A 27,667-nucleotide genomic window follows, 5' to 3' on the forward strand; every position below is an offset into this window, starting at 1 on the left:
TTCTAGGTCCAGACTTGAGTTTACAACTAAAATACAAACAGGCTATCCAGAATTGGTAATAGCAAATGTGCCATACTTGCCTAAAGCCTATTTCGAAGTTTTAGTATCAGACATTCAAAAATTTGATCCTCATTTTCACCATTCCCAAACTGAAAAGTGGGGTCAGATTCAATGATCTCTTAAGTTTTCTTTCATCAGTCTGACATTCTCTGAAGCATGAAATTTCTTTCCTATACATTTTCTTTTCCTTTGAGTAAATAGAACTTGGAGTAAAGAGAAGAGGAATTCCCTAATGCTCATTTATCTGAGATTAAAATTTTCTTTCAACTCTGGTTTACTTAAGATGAAAACCATAGTTGGTTATTGTTATACCAGCGACCATTTAAAGTGTTCATACTTACTCTCTCAGTAGCAGATAAAAGCCTCATTTACCCAACTCCCTGCCTTTTCTAGATAATACTATGAAACATTTCCACAAGCATATCCCCACTATTACCACAAATACATGCCTAAAACCAAATTCCTCTAAACATTTTCTCAAAACAGTAATTCTTCTATCCCTAACTTCCCTTTTTTCCCAGTTGGTGATATTACAGGTTTCATATTCACACCCCCAAGTCATTTTGGACTTCTCCCTTTTCTTAGCTTCATCTCCATCAAATGTATCCAATCATTTACAAAGCCTCAGTGATTTTTTTTAAGTCACAATGTCTCACTAACTGGTCCCTTCCTCACTTCCCTCACGATTTCTTCATTATTCCCTGTCAGTGCTCCCATAATGGCCTTCAAACTTGTTTCCCTGCTTCAAGCCTTGCCTTTTCCAAACTATCCAATAACCAATACAATATTGGGTTTACTAAATTGGGATATTCTCCATGTTACCTTCTGTTCAAAACCTTCACAGACTTCCCAGTGTATATAGGATACATTGAGCTCAAACTCTGTCTCTGTCTGTCTGCCTGTCTCTGTCTGTCTCTCTCCCTCTCTTATTTGCAAATCTGTGTAATTTCCTAATTTTCCTTTCCAGCTTCTTTTATCCCTATTTCCCAGATTTCCCTGGCATTCTATTTTTGTTTATGCTGTGCCACTCAAATGCCCTTCCTTATCCTCTCTGCTCATCAAAGTACTATTCATCTTCATTATCTAGCTTAAATTTCCCCTTTTTGAAACCCAGAATAATCTTCTATGTCTTTCCAACCATTCCAACCTAAAGTGATTCCTCTGTCCTCTGAAACTTCATTGCATTTATTACCCGTGACACATATTTAACAGTTAAGAATTCTCTTGCCTTCTTAGTTTTCTTTTAACTTTCATATGTTTTTATCTCCCAACTACATAGTAAGGTAATTAAGGGCAGTTACTGTATCATTCACATAATGAGTCCTGAATTGTAGGGTTAGAATGCCTGTGTTTTAATCCTTGCACTGTTATTTACTGACCTTAACCTTGGTCTCAGTTTTCTCATTTGTGAAATGGAAACAGTGATAGTTATTTCCTTGTAGGGGTTTTGTGGGTGTTATGTGAGAGAATATAAAAGTGCTCAGAATAGTACCTGGAACATGATAAGCACTCACTAAATGTTAGCAACTATAATAGTTATTCATACTTCTCACTTCCAAAGTTCCTAGTATAGTGCCTTGGCCCATAACCATGCTTTATCAATATTGAGTGGAATTCAGCTGAGTCAACTGAGGGAAATAAGTGGACTGTGTGGGTGGTACATTGTGGAATAGGGGAACTTCCTGGTCTCACTAAAATCATGCCATAGATTCCGTCACGTATTGTTGTCAGCAAGCCAGCCTCTTTCTAAGTCCCTGCCACTCCCTAATACTGCTCAAGAGGCTTCTGAGGGTTTGGCTCAGTGAACAGGGAATTCTTTCCCGAGCATCCCTCCCTTCCTGCCAATTCAAACTGACCTGGCTGCAGACAGAAGGTTGCCAAACTTCCTAAGGTGGTACTAAAAATGTGGACCAGAGAATTCTCATATGTCCCCCAAAAAACCTACCAGTCTACTATTTCATTTACTAGGCTCCAAGACTGGCCTGCTGTAGTGGAAAGCAGGCTCAGTGAGATGCTCTCCTTTCATCTCGCAGTGTCAGCATGCCATGGACACCAGCCAGCAGGATGCTCTCAGCTGGGACCCCATATCATCCATAGCTAAAGAGCAACAGATGCTGGCCAATGAGGCGGGGACATCTATGCTGCTCAACTGAGCCATAAAAGCAGAGTTTTTTAAAATAGAGAAACTATAAAGTTTAAACCCCAGTAAGCATCACGGATATCACTACCATTAAGCAGTCCAATCAGATTCAACTGATCCATGCTTAAAGCAAGTATGCCCTCATTAAAATCAATTCAGAGAGGCAAGAAATAACTTTGTTAAGGGTGAAAAGTGTGATCAAAGGTGTGAACTCAGGTCCAGTGAAACAAATATGTGCTTTGGATGCAGACAGACCTGGGTCCTTCCTATGCAAGCTGTATACTTTTGGGAAATTTTTCTAATCTCAATATTCTGTGGGATAAAGGGGATTATAACACCTAGCTCAGTTGGCCGTGGTGACACTTAAACGAGTTAATGCACTTAAAGAAGCTGCCAGGTCTGTGGCATGTGGTAGAGGCACAATCCAGGGACGGAGATGTTCCTTTCCCTCTCACTCCAAAAGCAGATGCATCCTGCCCAAGGCTACGAGTGACGCGCCTGGTGACAATTCCACAGGCAGGTGAGTGAGATGATTTGAACATTTCTGAAATGTTGGCCTAGATTGTGCTGGGTGTTGGACAATTCACAAAGTAGAAGGGCCCGCTGCTCTCAGTGCTTTCACACTTGCAACTCAGGAGCCCACCTCCGTGCAGAGGGCTCTCCTCCCAACCTCCCGAAGGAGATCTGGATTCAACTTGACTTTCACCTCAATTTGGACATGTTGCCACTTCCAACAAGGCCAGTTTCCTTACTGAAAGAAGTCCTTCCCCTGGGTAAAATCCCAACAGCTTCATTTGTTTAAATTCCCTTATTGGTCTTGCTAATGCCGGGTGTGGTTTTTCCTCATTACGGAATACTGATAACAAGCAAACTAGCACGGGAAAGGAAGGCAGCCGCTCGATTCCCTTGCTGCCCAGGGAATGATCCGTGGTACTGCCGGGTGGAGGAGGCGTAGCTGAGCCGAGAGGCGCCGCCGGCCCGGGCAGGGGGAGCGGAGTGGGGAGGTCGGGACCCCTGGGCTGGGCGCGAGGAGAGGCGGAGCGGGAACCTCCCGCGGCCGCAGTGGCCCGGCCAAGCCTGACAGGTTCCAGCAGCTCCCCTCACCCCTCCCCACGCCTCCCGGGTTTTCCCCTGGGTTCGGGGTTTCCTGTTTCAGTTCTCGGTGATCTCCAGCAGCAGGTGCTGGTTTGCCAACCTCAGCTCCAGACGAGGCGAAGGAGGAGAAGGAAAAGAGGAAAGGGGAGGAGGAACCGGCGCAGCGGCTGCGGCTGCCGCTGCGGGCGGGCGAGGGGCTAGGGGCGAGGCGACAGCGGGAGATCCAGGCTCGCTCTCCCCGCGGAGCAGCGGCGCGGGCGGCGGGCCGAGCCGGGGCCCCGGCGTGTGGCCGGTGTGCGCGCAGGCGGCATGGGGGAGCCTCCCACTCGCCCCGCGCTCTAGCGGCGGCCAGAGGCTGAAGGAGAGGCGGCCGCCCGCCGGAGGGTCCCGGGGCGGCCCCGCTTCCAGGGCATGTGGTGATGGCTGATGAGAAGAGACTGAAAGTAGGTTGAGCAACAGATCCGGGTGCTCGCGCGTGGGGGTCGGGGGGGGCGAGTGGTGCCAGCTGGGGGAGGGGGAGCCGGGGCTGCGGCCGGCGCGGAGGGCGCGCGGGCTGGGCGGGCGGGCGCGGCGCCGAGCGGGGAGGGCCGAAGTGGCTGCTGTCGCTGCGGGCCCCGCCGCCGGCTCGCCGCTTCCTCGCGGGGCCGGCCATGCCGGGTAGCGGCCCCCAGGTTTGTCCCTCGGGAAGGGGGTGGAGGGGCGGACAGCGGCGACAATGGCCCTGAGGGAGCTGGGCGAGGGGAGGGCCGCGGGCCGGGAGGCCGCGCCCGAGCGCCGGGCGGAGGGGCCGTGGCTGGGGCGGCCGCGCCGGCGGATCTCCAGGCCCAGGCAGGTCGGGCCGCTGGAAGTCGAGTCCCTGAGCCCCGGCTGCTCCCGGGGCTCGGGCGGGGTCGAGCGAAAGCTCAGCGCATCCTCCCGGGCGGCAAAGCCGGCCCCACTGGGGATCTCGGGCGAGGGGAGGCCGGTCTCTCCGGCCCCGCGGCCTAGGGCTTCGGTCCACTCCCGGCCGCCCCAGGGCACGGCCGCCGAACATGGAGGCGGACCCGGGCGCCCCGGATGGAAACGGACCCACAGTCCCTCTCCTGAGGCTCAGACCTCGCGCGCTGGGAGGCGGGGGGGCGGCGGGGGGGTGAGGCAGCATCCGACAGCTCGGATACAGCCCCAGCCATTAGCTTTTATTATCCATCCCTCCAGCCAAACCCCCAGGCGGGCCGTGGCGAAAACCCCCCTCTGCTCCCGCGTCCCTCCTGCAACCCTCACCCCTCAGTGTCCAGCCAAATTCCCATTTTCACCCTGCGTTCATTTAGCCGGACCGGTCCCCATGTTTAACTCCCTACAAAGAGGTGTTACAAATGTAACTTGGAGAAATGAATCCCGCATTTCCTCCCTTAACTGTCTCGTCCTTCACCCCTTCAAGACCTTAAAACCAGCCTAAGCTTCCAAGTACTGATCACCCTAACTGGATTTCTTGCTGTTTGGGTAACCGTTAACAATCCTGGTCTATGCTCTGTGTTTTGTGATAAAGAGAAGAAATACTAATCCAGATTTAGGGAAAGTTTTCCTGTTGGTTGCAAGAATGTGTTGGAATATCCCCAGGCCCATGAGGCGCTTATTGATTCAGTTTTTTTTTTTTTTTTAACCATCTTAGAATAGTTGCAGAGATACTTGGGGCTCAGTATATTTAGAAATTTGGGGAAATTCATCAGTTCTTCACTTATTTCTTCATGTAGTTTTTCTAATGTATATTATAAACAGAAAACAGTGGATATACCTAATACAAGTTTTTGGACCTTGGAGAACCACAAGAAGTGGGAATGTAATGTGTTATATATTTTTTAAAGTCTTAATATATTTAGGGTATGAGGGTATGACTTCCATTTATTTAATCACATATGCAATTAATTTTAGTCGCAATTTCTCAATTTTGGTGTTATCTGTTGTTCGAATATAAGGATAGCTTCACCAAGTATTTGTAAAATTGTCTTACTGTTGATAACCCCAGGAAGATGCTTATTTCAGACTTGCCTCTCTATTCACCTGCTTTCTTCCAATTTGGCATTTGGATTTTAAGTTACCTTAATCTGTCTACTTGAAGATACCCTAAACATCAGAATCGTTTGGTAACTGTGTATCTATGATTTGAAATGTTTGAGTATTTTTACTTAGTTTAACAATGGATTTTGCTTTCAAAGTAGGTTACATTTCTACCTCTAGCATCTGGTCATCACACAAGTACTTAAACTCTATATGTAAAGTAAAATGAACTTTTAAACAAAACAACAGCAAAAAAGAGGCCACTATTTTTTTAACCTGCTTTTAATAATGGAAGTCTAATGAACTAGTTTATTATAATGGAAAATATTATAGGAAACAGAAACGTTTGTATGCTGATGGAAGTTTTTATTAGTCATTTCCTTTTACTACATTTTTGTTTTAATTACTATACTAATAAAATTATCCTATTTTATATTACTGGTTTCTCTGGAGCTATGTTTTCATGGATTACATCTGCCAAATTGAACCCCAAGTGTTCAATAGATATAGTGTTTTTTAAGTATTTTTCTCATTCTACAACTGGGTTACCTTGTCTTCATTCTAGCACATCACAGTGTTCTCTACATTAATTTTAATTACTGTAACAGATGTAAAAGTGTTGCTATCATTTTATAGTTTTTAATACCATTTTTATATCATTTTATACCCTTTTAGTGCTTTCAATTGCTTTTCTACATATATTCAAAAGAATTCTACTTTCATTCTTATTTGATAGCAGTTTTAAAGAAGCAAACGTAAGATTTTAAGTAGGAGGGTTTTTTTTTTATCATTTTAGTATTAGAATTAGAATGTAGGATTGTAAACTAATTGACAGTTATTGCTCATGTGAGACTGGTAAACTTCTATTACCTCAGCAAATAATTATTTAGTATCAATCTAGGTGCTGTATAAGGACCCTGACCTCTAAAAGAAGAGAGATTATTAACAGAGAGCACATAAAGCTAGATGGAATATTCTACGTGCCATAAGCAAAGAAGTAGGAAATTCAGGCACTGAGAAAGGTGGCATGCCAGGCCTTAAAGATGGGAGTCATTTCCAAATGGATACCCTGAGTCAAGGAAAGCAGGGAGTAGGTGATCCAGTGTGTCTGGAGCATTCCCCGGATGATAGGAGTAGTGGATGATTAAGGTGGCAAAGATGGTTTCAAGGGTATAGTTTTATTGGAAAGAAAAATATTAAGTAAGAAGGTCAGTGAATAACAGAAGCATATTAAATCAGGAATTCAAATTTAAGCCTAAAATATCGTGATTCTGGGGTTCAAAAATACCAAATGTTCTTAAAAAAATTTGTGTTTTAAGTGCTGATATGCCTCCTGTATGATCATCTCTAGGTCCATCCATGTTGCTGCAAATGGCATTATTTCATTCTTGTTTTATGGCTGAGTAATATTCCATTGTATAAACATACCAGATCTTTTTTATCCATTCATCTGTTGATGGACATTTAGATTGCTTCCATGTCTTGGCTATTGTAAATAGTGCTGTAAGGACCATTGGGGGTGCATGTATTGCTTTGAATTATGGTTTTCTCCAGATATATGCCCAGGAGTGGGATTGTAGGATCATACGGTAGCTCTTTTTTTAGGTTTTTAAGGAACCTCCATACTGTTCTCCATAGTGGCTCTACCAATTTACATTCCCACCATCAGTGTAGGAGGGTTCCTTTTTCTCCACACCCTCTCCAGCATTTATTATTTGTAGACTTTTTGATGATGGCCATTCTGATGGGTGTGAGGTGATACCTCATTGTAGCTTTGATTTGCATTTCTCTAATAATTAGTGATGTTCAGCATCTTTTCATGTGTCTTTTGGCCATTTGTTTGTCTTCTTTGGATCTTCTGCCCATTTTTTGATTGGGTTGTTTTTTTGATATTGAGCTGTATGAGCTGTTTATATATTTTGGAGATTAATCCCTTGTCGGTTACATAATTTGCAAATATTTTCTCCCATTCTGTAGGTTGTCTTTTCATTTGCTTCATGGTTTCCTTTGCTGTGGCACACTGTATTTTGGATCCAGTGGCATAAAGATAACTTTCAGATCTGTGATGTGGAGATATCAATTCCATCTTTGGTTTTTATAGCTGACATAATAATAGTTATTGTGTATTGTGCACTGATGTGCTAATGTCATGCTTATGCTTGCTTTTATTATCTTCATTCTATAGATGAGGAAACTGAGACACAGAAAGTTTAAATAACTTGTCCAAAGTCACACATCTAGTAAATTGCAAAGGGAGTTTGAACCCCTGAGTCTGACTTTAAAACTCATGCCCTTAACCACTGGGCAGTTCTGCCTTCCTGTGATACTATTTTTAGTTCTGTAAAAAGTGTGTCATTGTGTGTATGTTTGTATGTTGATACACATTGTTTCAAAATTAAGAGATGCATGATGATTCTTATGCCCAGTGAACTGGCATAAAGTAAAGCCCATAAGCAGATGTCTGAACACTCAAAGCATTCTGCCTTTAAGATAAATTATCAGATCTCTAAAGGTAGATAGCAAATAAAAATCCCAAGTTCTTCCTGCTTGCCTGGACATTATTCCCCTATACCCCCTCATCTTTTGCCTGGCTCACACCTCATTATTCAGACCTCAGCTTAGATCTCACTGGGTTTACTCCATTGTAGGTTAAGATTGATAATAGAGGTGACACTTACTGTGCCAAGCACTGTTCTAAGTGCTCTACATATATTAATGCATCTAATACTTACTGTACTCCTGTAAAGAAGTATTTCAATACTTTTTTTTTTTCCGATGAGGAAACCAAACTACAGTGTGGTTAAATAACTTGCTAGAGGTTTCACAGTTAATAATGGCAGAGCAGGTGTCCCAACTTAGGCTAAGTATGAAATATTAAGGTCTCTTTAACCTAATACATGTTAATATATTATTGTGAGATTTAAACTATATAATAGAATCATCTCTCTTGGGAGTTTATAGAGCTTGGTGCCCCACCTTTCCATCCCCATTTAACATTCACTAAGGATTTTCTCATGACATTAAAAATATTTCAAACATTTTCTTCCTAAGAACATATCATTTTACTTAATCATTCTCCTATTTCAGTTAGACATTTGTTTTCCCCCAGTATTTCAAAATCATAATGCTTTAGTTGAACATCCCAGTAATTTTTCTTTTTTCTGCATCTGTGTTCTTAGGATGGATTCCTAGAAGTAATGATCAAAGAGAATAAGCTTTAAGGTCTTTGATGGCCAAAAAGTTTTCCAGAAAAGCTGTATTGGTATGTACACTTGTCAGAAAAGCGTGACAGAGCTGATTTCATTCCATGTTTGAATTAACTATTAACTGTAAAATTTTTTGACAGTTTGTTAAATGAACATTAATATCTAATTTTAATGCTGACTTTTTTCTACTTATATTTTAAGATATTAAAGTAGGCAGGTTGATTAAGAAGAAGCAAAGAGAAAAGTAAAACCACCTGGAATCTTCTTACCGATAAATAACTTCTGTAAATATTTTGATAAACACTCTCCTATTTTTTCTTCCTGTAGTTATACTTTACAGAATTTTTACTTGAGTTTTAAATTTAAAATACAAGCATTTTCTAATTACCCATCTTTAGGCAAAATTATTTGTTTACTCCCCTGTGTTTTCAAAATACTTTAAATCCCTCTATAACACTTGTATATTTGGTGATAGTTAACTGTTTCTTCTTTATTTCTTTTTTGCTTTCTGTGTCTCTGCTCTTCATCTATATAACAGAAAAAAAAGTACTAGCTAGGGCATAGATTTGTCATAAGGATTAACTGATAATACAAAATACAGTGCCTAGGATCTTCTTTATCTTGTTTGTAGTCTTTAGGCAAGGACTTTGGTTTACACTGTTTTATCCCAAGTCTTCTACAGTGTTTAATACCTAGTAGATACTTCATGGATGTGTTTTTATTGTTAAAGGCCATAGAGTATGTTCTTTAAATGGACCTGCTGATGTGGTAGGGTGAACAAAAGTCAGTAGATGGCTATGAGATGATCGCAGTAATCAGTAGAGCAAATAACACAATTTGTGTACCCAAACATTTTAAAATTAACTTAGTATGTATGATGTGATTTCTTGAGTGGTCACATGCATTTACCCTTATCTACCCCACTTAGCTGGGGAAGGATATTATAAAGGCAAATTTCTAGAAGTTAGTCTTAAAGTCTTTCAAGAACAAAACATTTTAACTATTTTAAATGGAAAAATTTAAATACATGGATTATATTTTTCTACCTTCAAGTAACATGTAGCCTATAACTTCACTTATTATGAAGCATAATAATAGCTAACATTTATGGGGCACTAACTTTATGCCAGGTACAGTATTAAGCACTTTACTTACATTATCTAATTTAGTTTTACAACAATTGTATAAAGTTTATACTGTTGTTTTGCCTATCTTCCAGGTGATAGAACAGGGGTTATCAAGATTTCTTACTTATCCTATCTAAATAACAATGCTTGTTTTGCTTTTTTTTTAAAAAAAAAAAAGATGGTGAGGACAGCAGAACTCAATGATTTCTGTTGATGTATATTAATGATTTTTGGTCTTCCTTCCTTGCTGTTAGCTGTTCCTTGCTGATGTTGTCACTTCTTCCCTCTAATTTGAAGAAGATAACTGCTATGGACTGTGAAACTGAATGACAACAGCTGATATTATGGCTAACATAAAAGTATTTAGGCAGCAATTAAAGGCCTTTAGGACTTGCAGATTGTCTAGGTTGGAGAACTGAGAAATTGCACTTTCAGAGAGTAGTTGGGGCCTCTAACAATCAAATAGACCTGGGTTTGAATCCCAGCTCTGTCCTTTACTGGCTGTGACCTTAGACAAAACTCAGTTTCTCTTTGATTTCTTGTACTTTGCAAGTTGTTTTTAGTGATTTAAGCTAATGAGTATAAAAAGTGCCTGGCACATAGAAGGCAGTGAATGTTATTATAAAGTGACTTAGCAGTATTCACTGAATTGATTAGACAGAGATTTTGTTTGTTTGTTTTATTTTTCTGTCTACTTATTCACTGGCTCTTAATTGTGTTCTGGGTAATTGGGCTTACCAGATGAAAAATACCTAAAAAATCAAGTTTACTTTTATTGCTTTTAATATGTAAGTTTATATTTTAGATTTTTCAAAGGGCTTTTAAATTTATTACTTCATGTCATTTAGGGTGAAGCTAAAATTAGTTTCTGTTCTTTGTTCTTAGTCATCTACTCATTTCCTATTCAAAATTACATGGGCTTAATTTTATCCTTTATTCTGTGACTTAGTCTGTTTCACATCTTGGCTTTTACTTTATAATTTATTTTTATTATTTTGTATACTTATAGGGAGCAGTTCTCCCATATAATTGAGGCTGCCTCCTCATTGTTGACTTAGACGTTTTTTAAGTCATCGTTTCTTTGAATTGCCCCACTGAGTTGGCGATTTTATGTATTAGATACTTCTTGGAATTTTGCTGTAATTGTAAATGATTAGTACAGATCTAAAATGCTGGAAGTGTGCAATAAATTATCTATTTTGATAAAGTAGGCATTATTTCTATTTTTGCTAAGATAGAAAAATGCCTTAAGTAACATAAAAATTGTGTTCATAACGTTATGTTAAAATTAGCAATATCATGCATAGGAAAAAATAATTTTAAATAGGAGAGATGTTTTCCAAAGTGCATTTCTATTATTTTGACTACTTCGTTTTATCTTTTAAAATTAAATTTTGAGTTAAATATTTTAACATTTATTTTATCACATTTTTAAAATAGAGAAAAAGTAAAAGTGATAGTGAAAAATCATATATAATTCTCCCGTAGAGAGAACTTAAAGTTTTGGTAATGTTTTCATTTTTTTTTAATCTCCTAGTCAATATAAACACATCCTTTAAAAAATTTGTATGCATATGTAGTTTTGTTTCTTGCTGTTCATTCAATATACGATGTTTTCCTGTATCATTAAATATCCTTTTAAAAGATTATTTTTATTGGGCTTCCCTGGTGGCGCAGTGGTTGAGAGTCCACCTGCCGATACAGGGGACACGGGTTCGTGCCCTGGTCCGGGAAGATCCCGCATGCCGCGGAGCTGCTGGGCCCGTGAGCCATGGTCGCTGGGCCTGCACGTCCGGAGCCTGTGCTCCGCAGCGGTAGAGGCCGCAGCAGTGAGAGGCCCGCGTACCACAAAAAAAAAAAAAAGATTATTTTTATTGGCTGAATGCATTCAACACATTCAAATACTGCAATTTAATCAAGCTCATATTGTTGAGTATTTAGAGTATGACCAATATTTTTATTGTTATAGTGAACATGATAAATGTCCATGTATATAGATCTTTGTACACATTGATGAATATATTTTAAACAAATTCCTAGATGTGATCATGCAAATTGCCCTCTAGAAAAGTTGCACCAATTTATATTCTTAGAAATGCATGTGTGTCGCTCTCTGCACCCATCACAGTTTCCCTTCACAGCCTGTCTTTGTTAATTTGATAAACAAGAATGACATAATAGTGCTAAGAAGCTCCTTCAGTAGAGTCAGAGAGATTGAGTTTGAGTTCCTGTTCTGACGCTTGTGTGATCGTGGGCAAATTTCCTATATTTTCCTAAGCCGCAGTTTCTTTGTGAAATTGTGATGATAGTACCTATTATCATGGTAATATCATATAATATCATGGTTGTGGCTATTAACTAATAATGTACATTGAAGTATAAGCCCTTGAGAGATGTTAGCTGTCATTATTAATTATGAATGAGATTTCACCTCATTATATTCTATACTTGGTATGCCTATATTTTATACCTTGTAGTGGGTGGTATAAAGGAAAGTTAGTCAATTTTAAATAACCATCTTTTATGTACCGTTAGTTATATTGTAGTACTTAGTTCCAATACTTTTTCAGTTGACTGTCTTGATTTTCAGGATATATTATAAGTGACCCCCAAATAATATAAATTTTAAAAAATATTTCAACTTTTTTTTCTTGTCTTATTGCATTGGTTGAAACCATAGAACAGTGATAGTAGGCATTTGAGCTTATTTCTTATTTTACTGGGTCTTTCTCCCTGTTATTTCATTTTTTAAATGCCAATGGCTATTGTTTCCTGACATAGGTGTCCCCTGCTTATATACACATATTCCTGCAAATATCTATAAAAGCTAAATGTGAGAAACTTGAAAATAGATGTATATATTATGGGAGAATTCCTTTAAATTGTTAAATTCCTAAGTATCTTTTAGGCACATCTTCAAAGCTATATTTTCAGCATTTGACTCATGTTCTCTTCTTTTTAAATTGAACATACAGTCAGTCAGTTTAAATAAGGCTAAATGTCAGTAAGGCTGAAATTTTGCTGCTTTCAACCCACTTAATTATTCCATCCTTGTCTCAATGATACAGACTTTGAGACCCACTTTACTTTTCAGCATTGTCTGCTATTACATTATATTTATAAAATACTAGTTAAAGTAAATGAAACAAATTTGCCCCTTGGAATAAAACCCTTATTCAAATAAAGTCTTAGGGTCATAGTCCCAGAGCCCTCCTTACTCAGCTTCTGAGGCATCTTTCAGAAAACTGTTTAAAAATGACTACCCCCAAAAAAAGATTCAAATAATTTACAAATCACAAATATGACAGTGCTACTGAAACTGAAGTTTTCAGGGGCTAGCAGGAAACCCACCCTGTGATATTGTAAGGTTTTTGTTAAATAATTTTTGTACCAAAGTCCTGATTTAGCATGTTTTAAAAAATGATTAAGTATAGCAACATATACTGTATGAAGATATGGTATTCACAGATCTAGGTAGTGTCTTTCTATTGTTGGGTTACTAAAATTTGAATCCTGGACTCTCTTCTTTTTTGTACAGTTTTCCATCCATGCAAACTATATTTTTAAATACCATCTACATGCTAATGACTACCAAATTTTTATCTCCAATACTGACTTCTCTCTTTTACCCAGCTGTCTTGGGACAGCTCTACTTGGATAGCTATTAGTATCTGAAACAAAATTATCTAAAACAGAATTTTTGTCCTTCCAAATCTGTCCCTTTCCAAGTCTTCCCCACTTTAATAAATGTTACTACCATCTTCTCAGCTGCTCACACCATAGATCTAGAAGTTCTTGATTCTTCATGTCTCTTTCATCTTCCACACCCATCCAAGTACCCATAAGTACCCATCAGTACTTATGATTAAATGAACTGAATTAACAGTGTTCAATATTAGAAAAATCTATTATCATAGAATGAAATCTACTGGTTAAATGTGTATTGTTATAATTTGAATATACTATATAACTTACCTTTCTTATATTTAGAACTCTGTATAAAGTATAAGTAAGATTATACATATATTTGATTAGTTTTGGTGCCATCTTTGTTAGGTTTGGTCATAATTAGGCCAGCCTCATAAACCAGTTGGGATGCTTTCCATGTTCTTAGGTGCCCTAGAATAATCTCAGTAACAAAGGATTTTGCCAGAACACACCTACAGAAAAAATGGGTATAGCATTCTTTGTCAGGAATGGAATAGAGGGTATAAATCTTTAACAAAGTTTTTATTTCTTCCATGGTTATTCACTTACAACCTTTTCTTAAGTCGGCTTCAATTATGGATTCTTATTTATTGGCATAAAGATTTATGCAAAGAAACCCTTCCATTTCATTGAACATTATATTTGTATTGTTAATTTGTAGAGTTCCTCAACCTCTTGGTCACATTTTTAGGAAGTTATTCACTTATTCATTTATTCATTCATTCATATTTAGAACCAGCTCTCCATTATATTAACCATTTCTACATTTTTTTGCTTCCTAATTTACTTATTTATGCTTTTAATTTTATTACTTTGCCTACCTTTATTTTGGCTTGTTTGCTTATTTTAACCTTTCTAATTTAAATGTTTAATTCATTTATTTCTTTTTTCTATTAAATACATTTACACCATTAATTTTTTCATTGAGTATTAATTTGGCCACATCCCATAGGTTATAATTCTATTGTCATCCATTTTTAATGTCCGTAATTTTATTTTTTATTTTTCTTTAACTGCAGGGTTATCTGGAAGAGAGTTTTAATGTACAGATATTGGGAGTTTTAGGGTTTAAAAAAATTTTTGTTATCAGATGCTGACTTCTCATTTTTGTGTCTCATAGTCAGAGTATACTTCCATTCTCTATGTTTGAGTTTTTCCTAAATGCCTTGAAAAAGTTGGTCTGTCTAGTGCAAATGTCCTCTGTATCTTATCTTTGAAGTCAAGAAATCCCTAGTAGGGTTTCCCTGGTGGTGCAGTGGTTGAGAGTGCGCCTGCCGATGCAGGGGACACGGGTTCATGCCCTGGTCTGGGAAGATCCCACATGCCGCGGAGCGGCTGGGCCCGTGAGCCATGGCTGCTGAGCCTGCGCGTTCGGAGCCTGTGCTCCGCAACGGCAGAGGCCACAACAGTGAGAGGCAAAAAATAAAAAATTAAAATAAAATTAAAAAAAGAAGTCCCTAGCAATTACTCTGTGAGTACTTCAGATAAGGGCCATTTTAATTGTTGTTGCTGTTGTTGATTAAATACACATATACCCTGGAGTTTAATGCCATCATCATCATTTAAGGCCTGTGGATAAAAGAAGTAAATCTAAAGCTTTAGATTGTCAGGGCTTTTTGTCATCTTTGTGTAAGGATAGGATGGTGTAACTTTCAAAATAAGCTGATCTCTAAGTTTGTTTGAAAAGTATTTGAGTTCCTTAAATGGGGCATCTCTGCCTGCAGATCTCTACATCTCCTTGGCCCTTGTGTGCTCCCTTCTGTGTGTGTTCTAGGATTTCCTGGAGTTGGAAGTTGAGCCAGCAGCTCTGTTTTTCCATGGGCCCCACTATGCTCTTTACCAGTTTATAGTATTTCAGGGTGCATCTTTCAAATACTCTCACCCCCAAAATTGTAAAGCTTTGGAAATAAAAATTAGTTCTTCTTTCCTGACCTGTTTATGGATGGGATGAATACATTGGCCAAGAGAAATGACAGAATTTTAGAAAATACTCCACATTCTTTAAAATGGATGGTGGACAATTCTAGTGATCCCTATAAGTAAGAAAAACAAAATGCTTTAAATTGCTGCTCCTTTATTTCCCATTAGTTCTCTATTTTTCAGTGTTCTTTCAGGTCTTTTGATTATATTAAATAGAGGCTCTGCTAGGTCCTAAGGTCTTTAATCCCTCCCTTTTAAATAAGAACCTCAGTAGGGAATCAGAGGCAGCTAATGTTTGAAGTCAAATACTGATCCACAAATTAGAAAAATTTTCTGTACTAGGAGAGAGACTAGGTTTAGAGTATAGGTAGTGTAAGTGTGATTTTGAAAAAAAAAAATCAGGAGTTGGCTTATAAGAAAAAAATTCACAAAATTAATTCTGTGAGTTTGGTTGATGTAGAAAATTTTACTGCTAGCCTAGGTGGCTGGGAAGCATGTGCCAGGTTGACAGCTGCAACTTAGCTTCTAGACCATCCCATGCTGGGAGAGCACCTGAGTGAAGATGTGGCAGGTAGAGAAAACACTTTGGAATTCCTGAGTGATAGCCAGAAGCCAGAATGCCAATTTGGCAAGAGTGCTACCAGGTGCTGAGTCTTGGGCCTGAGCATTCCTCAAAATAACACGTAGATCATAAATGTTTATTTCCCACTTTGAGAGCAAATGAGTACTTAAGTCTTATGTGCATTTTAATAGATTGAATACTATTTTATGATAAACACCTAATATAAGCTAATCCAGTTCAACATGGATTTATATTTGATCAAAATCCTGAAATAATTTTCTTCTCAATGTGTGCTAACCTCTTCTGCAACTTTTTGTATTATCTCTTAAAAAATAATCAGAATTAGAAGATAAAATAAAACAATCAGTTATTTATTTTAGAAATACTGGGTCTAGGGACTTCCCTGGTGGTCCAGTGGTTAAGACTTTGTGCTTCCACTGCAGGGGGCATGGCTTAATCCCTGGTTGGGGAACTAAGATCCCACATGCCAGCATGGCATGGCCAAAGAAAAAAAAAGAAAAAAATAGAAATACTGGGTCTGAAGACTGATTAATTTGTTTTATTGCTAAATCTTTGCTTTCCAATAATGTAGCTTTTTGCTTACTAAACCCAAAGGCTTAAGAATCTCTTCCAAGAGTCAGAAATGCGGTAAGTTGGTTCTGTCCTCCCTGCACCCCCTTCTCTCCATGCACACGTGTGCATATGCACACACAAGTGCAGAGGAGGAAAGGTGCCGACAAGGAAGGAGGTCCAGAGACCAGGATTACACTAAGATTCTTATATTTAAAAATCTTTCATCAATCGTTTTATCTAAATAAATAGTCACTTGATTTAACAAGCCATCCTTAGAGCATCCATTGTACTTACGCCCCTTCCTCAAGAATCTTTCATACTTAAATATTTAATAATTACTTTTATCATATAAACATCACAGTACCCTCAATGATCTTTCTTTTGGAGTTTTGATTTTTGCGGGAAGGGAGACTGGACGGAGCAACTAGGATGGGAGTATCTAGACGGCCAAATGGCAGCATTAAGCCTCTAGGTATCTTGAGAGCTGGGAAAGAAGACTGGAGATGCGTTAGAAAAGGAGGCAGAAGAGCAACAAGAACGCACTTCCTGCTCCTGAACATTGGCAGTTCCCTGCCAGCTGTGCTTGTCCTCGCCTTTCACTCTTCACCCCAGTCAGTCCTGGCCCTCTGGGTCTTGTGGAGGCTGGGAAAGGACTGCAGGGTTGAGGGTGGTAGGCTGGTTAATTTTGACCGAGAATTAGAGGCTAAAGTAGAGCCAACATTTGCCTCATTGAACCAACTCTGTTTTCCCAATTCACTGCTATTCCTTCTTTTTTTTCCTCTAAGTTATTGTCCTTTTATTTATTCCCAGTCTTTCATTCATACATAGGTGGGCATACCTTTTTTCTCTCCTGCCCCATTAAATCCATTCTCCTGGTTTAAAGTTCTTAAAAGAAAGAAAAAAAAAACCCTTACCCTCCCTACCCACCAAAATATCTTTCTATATCTTATTCCTTTCCTGCCAAACTTATTAAAAGAATACATATGCTGTCATCTCTTCTTCAGCACACACTTACTCCTTAACTGGGAGTTTTTAGCCTGTGTTCTGTGGTTCCCCAAAGGGTCCATGGATAGAATTTGGGCATTCTGTGATGTTGGATGGGAAAAAATTTATGTATTTATATTCATATCCTCTGATTGAAATTTACCATTTCCCTCAATTATGAATGTAAGCAACAAGTCCAATTTTAATAACAGCATATATGACTGTGTCATCCATAGAAATCATAAATGTTTCCCTATCATGTTACAGTTGAAGTAAATACTCTGAAATATCATTTTTACTTTTAACTACTTCAAAATCATGGTAGTTATTAGGTCTGCTGCTATATCTTATTTTAATGTGTTAATAAAAGACATATTTTACTATATCACATTTTTACATATTTTGATGACTATTTTAATATAATTGGCTTCTTTGTAATGCAGTCTCTGCTTTTGCTTTGTGCATTTAAAAGCATTACTTCGAAAAGAGTTGTATAGCCTTCATTAGACTGAGAAAGGATCTATGGCATAAAAACTTGTTTAGGAGCAGCTGCCTGTTCACCCCACCTGTCTTCATATCTCCAAAACAGCTCCCTCAGTGGTCACTAATCACCTTTACCCAATGTCCTCAGTCATTCTGCAGTGTATCTGTATCATTTGGTGCCATCAGTTATTTTTTGTTACTCCTTCCTCTTTTGTCTTTAGTATCAAATCCTTACTGGACCCATTGGCTCATCTTAGAAAATATCTCATATTTGTTTCTTTTTTTCTGCATAACTTTAGATACCAGTCACCTTTTGCTTAGACCATTATGTATTATAATACCTTCCTAACTTGTCTTTGAGTTTCTTGCCCCCTCAAACCTAATAGAGCTGGAATTACCATCCTAAAATGTAGTTAGAAACACATCATTCACATTCTCAGAAACTTTCAGTGGTTCCCCATTACCTTTCTTTTTTTTAAATCAATAATTCTAATTTTATATTAGTTTTATATTTAATTTTATATTGATTTAATTTATATATAAATTATTTATTATTTATTTAATTTATATATTTTAAATTTATATTAATTTTATATTTAATTTTATATTGATTTAATTACCTTTCTAAAATGTGGGTAGAAATACACTATTCCCTTTTTCAGAAACCTTCAGTAGTTTCCCAATAACAAAGTTGAAACACTAGTATGGCATTCAAGATTTTCCATGAACTAAGTACATCCTAACTTTCTAGCCTCTTCTACAGCAGTATTAATCTCACAGTATTCTGTATATTTTATCATCTTTCACGTCTCTGGCCTTTGATCCTGTTTTCTCAAAAATCCTTTCTTTCCCTACCTTACCCCACTCCCCATCTTGCCCTACCACAGACACATACACCATAGTATATAGAGGAATGTGTCATCGTCATCATTCTGTTCTCAGCTTATATGTTGCCTCTCAGAACCTTCTCCAATCTGAGCCAATGTCTTTGTCTCTTGTATTCTATGATATATCACTATTAATAGCATTAATTTTGACATGCGCTATATTTCATAGGTATTCATCTATTTGGTTTCTTTAGTAAATTTATATTCCTTAGGGTAGCAACCGTATTCATGTTTGTACCCTCTCTCATCTTCTTCACTTAATGTCACTTTCTCATAGTAGGCATTCAAATAAATGTTTCTTGAGTGAATACATTAATTCATTGAATACTGGCTTAACCTCTGATTTAGCTTGATTGGGTGACCATGGACCAGGCTGCTGTTGTCCTGCATTTCATCAGAGTATTACTTTCAAAATGTATTAGTTGTACACATTTTAAAATAGAATTTGATCACCTAGCTAACATCTGTAAAAATGCCATAAGAACTAAATTACTCTGTATTTAATGATATTACTATCAAGAAAATAGATTCCTAAGTCATAGGATTTTTTTCCATAAAAGATTTGTTAAATAACAATTATTTAAAGGAGAAAATTATTATGGCTTTAATTTTTTGATAGTAACTTACAGATCTTAAGAGAAAGCTAATTCTGAAAAGTATACTAATTTATTACTTTATTAAAAGTTAATGAGATTATGAGAGAGGTGGGAGCCGATGGCTGATCTTTGTCTACAGCCATTTATTTTAAAATAAATTTGCACAGTCCACAATTTATATTGTTAAACTGAAAGAAGTATTTTCTCATTTTCCATAAGAAAAACCTTTGTTTCCTTTCAGGTGCTTGTTATAATTTCTTCTAATTTTACTTCCATTTTCTCCCACATCCCTTCACTTCTGCCCATCATCAGATCAATGTATTTCTTCTAAATTACTGATTCCCAGCCATTTTTATACTCATGTTCCTTACTAAGCTTTCTACCATTATCTTCTTTTTTGAATATTTTTTCCTCCACTTTTATCAAGATATAATTGAGATAAAGCATTGTATATATTTAAGGCCACAGCATAGAGATTCAACTTACATACATCAAGAAATGCTTATCACAGGGCTTCCCTGGTGGCGCAGTGGTTGAGAGTCTGCCTGCCGATGCAGGGGACACGGGTTCGTGCCCCGGTCCGGGAAGATCCCACATGCCGCGGAGCGGCTGGGCCCGTGAGCCATGGCCGCTGAGCCTACGCGTAATGCTTATCACAGTAAGTTTAGTGAACATCCATTATCTCATATATATACAAAATTTAAATAATAGAAAAAAAATCTTTCCTTGTGATGAGAACTCTTAGCATTTACTCTCTTAACAACTTTCACACATAATGTGCCGCAGTGTTCATTATCTGTATCATGTTGTACATATTACATCCCTAGTACTTATTTCTCTTATAACTGGGAGTCTGTGCCTTTTGACCACCTTCATCCAATTCCCCCTCACCCCACCCCCTGCCTCTAGTAACCACAAGTGTGATCTCTTTCTATTTTTTGTTTGTTTGTTCTTGAAGTATAATTGACCTACAACACAATGTTAGTTCTTGTTATACAACATTGTGATTTGATATTTCTGTACTTTTCAAAACAATCACCAGGGTAAGTCTAGTTATGATGTGTCACCGTACAAAGATACTCATAGTTATTGATACTATTGTCTTCTAATTATCCTTATTAGCCAAAGTATTCCATGACACTTAAATCTTGAGTAGTTTTTCTTACAAAAAAGGATAGGTATGTTTGGCTTTTCCAAACTAAATGTCATTCCCCTTTCCCTCTGAGAAACATTGTTCTAAATTATTTTATTAATTTAACAAAATTCATGTTCTGAGATCAGGAACAAAGGCAGAACTTTAGAATTATATTAATGAGAACATAAAATAATGAAAATCAGGTTTTCTATTGTTTTGTACTGAAATTTCACTTTTAGTATAAACTTTTAAGATAATAATATTTACTATGTGCCAAACACTGTTCTAAGTTATTATGTATATTACAACCCTGTGCTGTTGGTGGTGTTATTATCCCCATTTTATGGTTGAAGAAACTGAAACACAGCAGTTGTGTAATTTGTCCAGGATATTTGGATACTTTTTGGGAGAGGGTGTGTTGTGGTGTTGGTTCTTATATCCATAAATTATAAGATCTCTCTCTTGCTCATCCTCTTTTCTTTGGACCCCATGCTGGAGTAAACTCTACCCTAGAACTTATAGTAAGGGGTCAGGTACACGTTTCAGAATACCAGTAAATCAGATATTAGAAATAGTGCTGCCTGTATAGGAACACATGGCCCAGTCTAGTCTAATTCCCTTTGGTACGTGGGGCAATTGGTTTGTCATTGAGAAAAAGTTTGGATGGAATACCATACCCCTTTTCTAACATCAGCAAAATAGTAGTACCCAAATGTGGCAAAGCAAATAAAGAAAATGACAAGCCAGTCTTATGATTATTGATGTAAAAATTCCTAAGGAAATACCAGCATATACAGTATAATCCTCCAAAATGTAATAATGTTTCTATATTAGTAAATCTGTTAATGTAGTTCACAATATTAGTAACTCAAAGAAGAAATTATGAGCATCTTAATATATCATTTTAATGCAATACACATTTTTAATTTTTTTCTTAAATCTTTCAGTAGGAGGAAAACATATTTCTATAAGTGACTTTTTAAAGGCTACATATTGTGTTGTGTGTAAATGTATAGTTGTATATAAACTTATAATTACATACAGCTAACACTTACTGAGTGCATACTGTGTGCCTGGCACTGTTCCAGGTGTCAAGTGTTTTACATGTATTAGCTCATTAAATTTCAAAACAACTATTTATATGTGTGTGTGTATTTTATTTTTTAACAGATGAGGCATGAGGAGGTAAATTTGCCCAACGTGATAGATGTGTATGTTTTATATGTATATGTATGTACAACCTAACCAGCCATCAATATAATGCTTAATAATAAAACACTAGACGCATTCCCATTAATATCAGGAATGACACAAAATAACCATTGTTAACATTACAATGTAATTGACAGAAGTATGAAGCAAGAGATGTAAAAATTGGTAAGGAAGAGTCAATCTGATGATTTTACATTATTATATATGCCTGGAAAACCCAAGAGCCTCAGTGAAACACTAATAGAAACATTGAGTTCACTGAGATACCTAGTTCACTAAAGTTTTATGTACAAGAATAAAAATAATTATTTTTTAGACACCAACAATAACTAGTTAGAAAATATAAGAGAAGAAAAAAACCTCCATTCACAGCAAGAACAAAAGCAAAATATTTTAAGACAAGTTTAAAAAGAAATTTATAAGCCCCCTACAAAGAAATCTAGGAACTGTATTGAAAGAGGAAATTTCAATCAATTATTCTTGATTAAACAATATAGTAAATCAGTAGTGCTTTTTAAGCAAGGATTACTACAACACAATCTCCATCGAACTCCCAACAGCAGCTTTTCTATTAAAACTTCTCAAACTAATTCTTAAGTAGCTGGAAGCATATACATGCAAAAGATTCTTGTATGATTCCCACGCTGTGTAAAGTTTTGAGGTGCGTTGCCCTTCAAAGCTCTGCATGACATGGCTGGTCTTGACCTTGACCTTTCTGACCTCATTTGCTGACTCCTCCCCTTGCTCACCTGCCACCAGACATATTGGCCAGACACCTTGCTGTCCTGTGGACGTCTCTCATCTCTGGGCTTTGTACTTAACCCTCCCTCGTCCTGTTACACATTCCTTTCACTTCATTTAGGTATCTGCACAAATACCACCCTATCATAAAGGCCTTCCCTGATTAAAAGTTTCTCTATAGCATTTACCATCACCTGACGTGTATTTACTGTTTACATTCTCTCCCTCTGAGTTTGGTGAGAGAAGAGACTTGCTTTGTTCTTGCTGTATCCCCAGCACCTGGCACCTAGGAGGTGCCCGTTTGCTGAATGAAACTGGCATTAAAAATTACAGGTAAGATCACTAAGAGTTCTGAAGAGAGGATGAAATTACAGTCAATCTTGTTTTTCTTGAACAGTTTACCCTTGAACATCACAGGCATTAGGGGCACCGACCCTCTGTGCAGTCAGAAATCCGAGTATAACTTCACAGTTGGCCCTCCTTATCCAGGGTTCTGCATCCCCAGATCACCAGCCAAGAATCACATAGTCCTTATGTATCTGTTGAAATAAATCCACATTTAACTGGACCCATGCAGTTCAAACCCACTGTTGTTCAAGGGGCAACTGTAGTTATGTTCTATGAAGTCACTGCAAATACTGAACCATTGCTTCTAGAGGAAATACGGGATTAGGTTCCTGCAAGCCTCCGGTCAGAACATTTTCATGGACCAATCAATACATAACCTTGTTGTACATGCAGTACTGTTTAGAGACACTTTATTAAATATGTACTGTTGATTCATTAACACTGAACTCACAGCCAACAGCACTGTAACTCGTGCCTGAACAAAGCTTACCTAACACGCATATTTCTCCACAAGGCACATCACAGACTTCTTGCACTTAGATAACACTTCAGCACTAGACTTGGGGGCGATTTAAACAGCAAATTCACCAACAGAAAGCACAAAAATGCAAAAATCATAGCACTAACAAGCCCTTTTTAAGACACTTGTTTCAGCATGAGGGCTTTGTTCAGCCTCCGCTGGAATGCCTGTCTGGCAACTCAAATGTTCCGCCTCTCTGCACATGCACGTTGCCGTGGGGCGACTGTAAAGCACCGCGAGGATTTATTGGGGTTACAAATAAATTTTAGTGAGTAGGCAAATTTGCAAGTACAGAATCCACAGATAACAGGGGCCAACTATACATCATTTTTTCAATAAATATTTACTGTGTTTCTGCTATGTGCCATGCTCCCAGAGTTATTTACCACTCAGACATTTATCAAGTCCTAACCTTATGCCAGGCCCTGTGCAAAACTCAAATAATCCAAAGATAGGTTTAACAGTGTTCTGGGGAAGGTTTCATGGCAGAGTTGGGGTTTTAGCTGAATCTTCAATACTAATAGATAAGATTTTAACCCGTGAAACTATGGAGAAAGTTATTTTAGAAGAAAGAATCTTAAACTTGGCTATACATTAGAATCACCCAGACCAAAAAATAAATAAATAAATAAATAAACATCTCTAGGGATGAAACTCTTACACCAGTATATTTTAAATCTCCCCAGAGGATTCCAGTGTGCAACCAAATTAAGAGAACCACTGCTTTAAATCCTTGTGTTTGGCTGGAGTGTAGGTTATGTGAAGGGATGTAAAGAACAAATAAATCTGGAAAAGAGATTTTGGCCCAGTTATTGGAATGCTATCATTTAGCACATATTTATTAAGCACCTGCTGTTTGCCAGGCACTCTGCTAGTTGCTGGAGATACAGCAGAAAACAAAACACAAGAATCTCTGGCCTGTTAGAGTTTATAGTTGAATTGTTTTGGCAGCTGTTTAGGATGATTCATAGTCTAGATTTAACTTATAGTATATGATGATTTGCATTTAGAAGGAATCTTATCCTAAATGCTCAGAATTCTAAATTTAATGTCTAAATTACTATATCATCCTCTGATATGAATAGATCTCTGTAAAGAAAAATTGTGTTGTGAACTTCTGTGCTAATTTGACTGAGCGTTTTCTAACACAACCATTCGTTTTGTTAGCCTCTCAAAGTTTTTCAGTTTCTTGCACACTGGGACAATTGTCTAAACCAGTAGAATGAGGACCATTGGAAGTACTAACTCAAGCATTTCATTTTCTCATCTTATAGGAGCTGGTATGTAAGGAACTATTATCTGTCTTGATTATTAGCAAGAATTTATACTTAGATCAAACTTATAATTAACAAAGAACTTCTATTGGGTCATAATTTGCTGTATACCATGTTTTATATATTTTTTCTTGAGTTCCTTTACATTTAATGTACCATTACACTGTCTTCTAGACCATTAGCAAGAACAGAGACCTCTAATAATAGAGTCCTCTTTTAATTCTGTCTGATACAATTATTCTTTATCGCCTGAATCTGTCAATTTCACTTAAACTTTTGGTCAAGAAGTTTTGAGTTAGTTTGCTAAATAGAATTATTTAATACCCGAAGAAGAATAAGACATGCACCGTCCTCAGCTGGTACACTCAGCCTGAGATGAAATGATGTGCACACATGAGCACGTGCAGGTGGGACGTGAGGGGTGCTGTCAGGAGTGAGAGGTACAGTGCTGTGGCATCAAAAGGAGAGATGGGTTGAGTTCTGACTAGGCTTGGAGAATGATGTTGTAAATCTTATCATTATTGTCAGAGACAAAGTGCCATTTAACTACCATCCAGTTGTGTTATAATGCAGAGAATGTGTCTTACATATATTTTATATAAAATTACACAGTTTGGGGGCTTCCCTGGTAGCGCAGTGGTTGAGAGTCCGCTTGCCGACGCAGGGGACACGGGTTCGTGCCCCGGTCCGGGAAGATCCCACATGCCACGGAGCGGCTGGGCCTGTGAGCCATGGCCGCTGAGCCTGCGCGTCCGGAGCCTGTGCTCCGCAACAGGAGAGTCCACAACGGTGAGAGGCCCGCGTATCAAAAAAAAAAAAAAAATTACATAGGTTTGGTCAGCTTTTCCTCAGTTTCAGTTGTACTTAATATAACTGTGTTTTGTTAACGTGGATGATATCATGTGCTTTATACTTCTTTTAAGATCATCTATGTCCTTTTTTCCTCACGAATTTTCTCTATCCTGCTCTGCCACACATTAGCTGCTTTAGCAACCTAGTACATCAGCATTTTGGATGTCATTTGTATTCTCTGAGCTTTTCTAAAATTTCTCATTCCTTGAGTATTTACAAGTTTTATAGGAATTGAAGATCATCTTTTTAAAAGACTTGCTTGTTTATTTGAACTTTTAAAAATACTAAATGGGGGGAATTTCCTGGCAGTCCACTGGTTAGGACTTGACACTTTCACTGCTGTGCGCCCCCATTTGATCCCTGGTCAGGGAACTTAAATCCCGCAAGCTGCCAAAAAAAAAAAAAAAAATACTAAATGGGAAGCTAATCATTGGGAAATATTTGAAAATATAACCCAAATAATGATATGGGTTATATTGTCACTTAAAGTGACTATAGAAAAGTTTCTTTGTTTTTAGACCACTGAGAAGAAATACCGTTTTTGTGGATTTCCTATTTGCCTCTGAACCCTGGAGAGAATTGAAAGATATCTGCTCTTAGTGATATGACACTGAAATATTTTTATAATCAAACCCTAAGAATTTTGACTTGAAGAAGCATTATCTTCTTTCTTTGTCACAGAATTGTTTTTTTTTTAACTTTATCCCTTTATATGTATTTTTAAAGTGGTCTGTTGAGTTAATTTATGTAAGTCTTTTCATCACCTTTTTTTTCCTTAATAGTTCTTTATATCAAAACTTATTATTATTGAATATTGTTTGAGGGGGTCTTTTTCCTGCCTTAGTTCTGAACCAATTGAGAAATAAACAAAGGAGCCAGGTAGATGGACATCAAAATAGCAGCTCTTTTTTTGATGGAGCTATTGCAGAACATGACAGCATAAAGGATTTAGCAACATTGAACCCCCAAATTAGAAAGATGTAGTCATCCAATCTCAGGCAGTGCTGGAGAGCAAAGCAACTGTGTGCTGTCTGCACCTGGGCAGATCCCAAGAGAAATGTGCAGAGGAAGGGGCTGCACTTTGCTTACACAACTCCTCTTCCCAGACTTACCCCTCAGATAAGTCATCCTCAAGTGAGGCGGAAGAGGCCAGAGCATTACTCCTAGGGATGCCACTCTAGTTAGAAAACTGAAGCCAGAGAAGGAGACTGCAGGAAAAGACCTCTCATCCCTGCCAGGCTTGAGCTCACTCAATTTCACAGCTGCCTTGGATGTTGAAAGCAGCCCCAGTGGCAGAGCCAGGGCTACAGGAACATTGCAAATCACTGCAGGCTCTTTGATAAGCTCACCCTGTCACAAAGAGAAATAAAAACTAGCAGGGAGCATTTTGTTCATATGAATGCCTGCATTCAAATTTGCTGGAGCCTGTTTTTTACTGGTCCTGTTTTTCACTCGGATGTCTTCTAGATAGCAACACACTGCTGGGTACCATATAGGCTTTTTTTGCTGTGTGGATTATCAAAGATTAAATGGATCTGCCCTCAAGAAGCTTACAGCCTGGTTCATAAATAAGTGCTATATTGTGCAGTACAGACTATTAATGTTATAGAAGTTCAATAAAAACCAGACTGGTCCAAGAAGATTTTTATGGAAAAATAAGCCTTGAGCTGGGCTTAGAACAACAGATATGATCTGGGTAGGTGAGGCTGTGCAAGAGAACACTTGGGTGAAGGGACAGTTGTTTCAGCATCTGTGACTTCACTTTTGCTATTCCTTCACCTTAATTGAAGTGGAAAATAAGAATACAGGGCTAGAGGAGCCCCGGTTGTAAGAATCTTGAAAACAAAGCAGAGGACCAGAGATGTGATCTGCGGAGATTTTTTTTAAACCTAAGCGTGGTGTCATTGAAAATTACTTTGGCAGGGATGTACTTAGGGGGTATTCAAGGAAGGAGATAAATTAAGAAATGAAAGTAATCTAAGCCTAAGGAAATGAAATATATTAAAGCTCTCATGCCCATCTGATTTACTAAATATAATAACTTTCAGAGGTTAGAGTTAGTGCCTGATTGATTTTGCTCCATTCTTTTACACCATGTGTATAAATTAGGTTTTTGGTTGGTTGTTTTTTTTTTTTTAATCAAAAATAATGAGAGCTTTTGGTTAAAAATTTAACCTTTCAATCTTCTGGGGACAAATGGGAAAATTTGA

At 38.0% G+C, this 27,667-nt stretch overlaps 1 protein-coding gene across 1 annotated transcript in view; it reads left to right on the forward strand.

Annotated features, from left to right (window-relative positions):
* The first annotated feature begins 3,433 nt into the window (after positions 1 to 3,433).
* ZC3H12C (zinc finger CCCH-type containing 12C) overlaps positions 3,434 to 27,667 on the forward strand; it is a 70,146-nt gene continuing 45,912 nt past the window's right edge. The window contains exon 1 of the mRNA XM_079929219.1: positions 3,434 to 3,738. Coding sequence (XP_079785345.1) covers positions 3,715 to 3,738 — 24 coding nt within the window. The 5' untranslated portion in view covers positions 3,434 to 3,714. The remainder of the gene's footprint in view (positions 3,739 to 27,667) is intronic.

The sequence above is a fragment of the Stenella coeruleoalba genome (assembly GCF_951394435.1).
Source record: "Stenella coeruleoalba genome assembly, chromosome: 8".
NCBI lineage: Eukaryota > Metazoa > Chordata > Mammalia > Artiodactyla > Delphinidae > Stenella > Stenella coeruleoalba.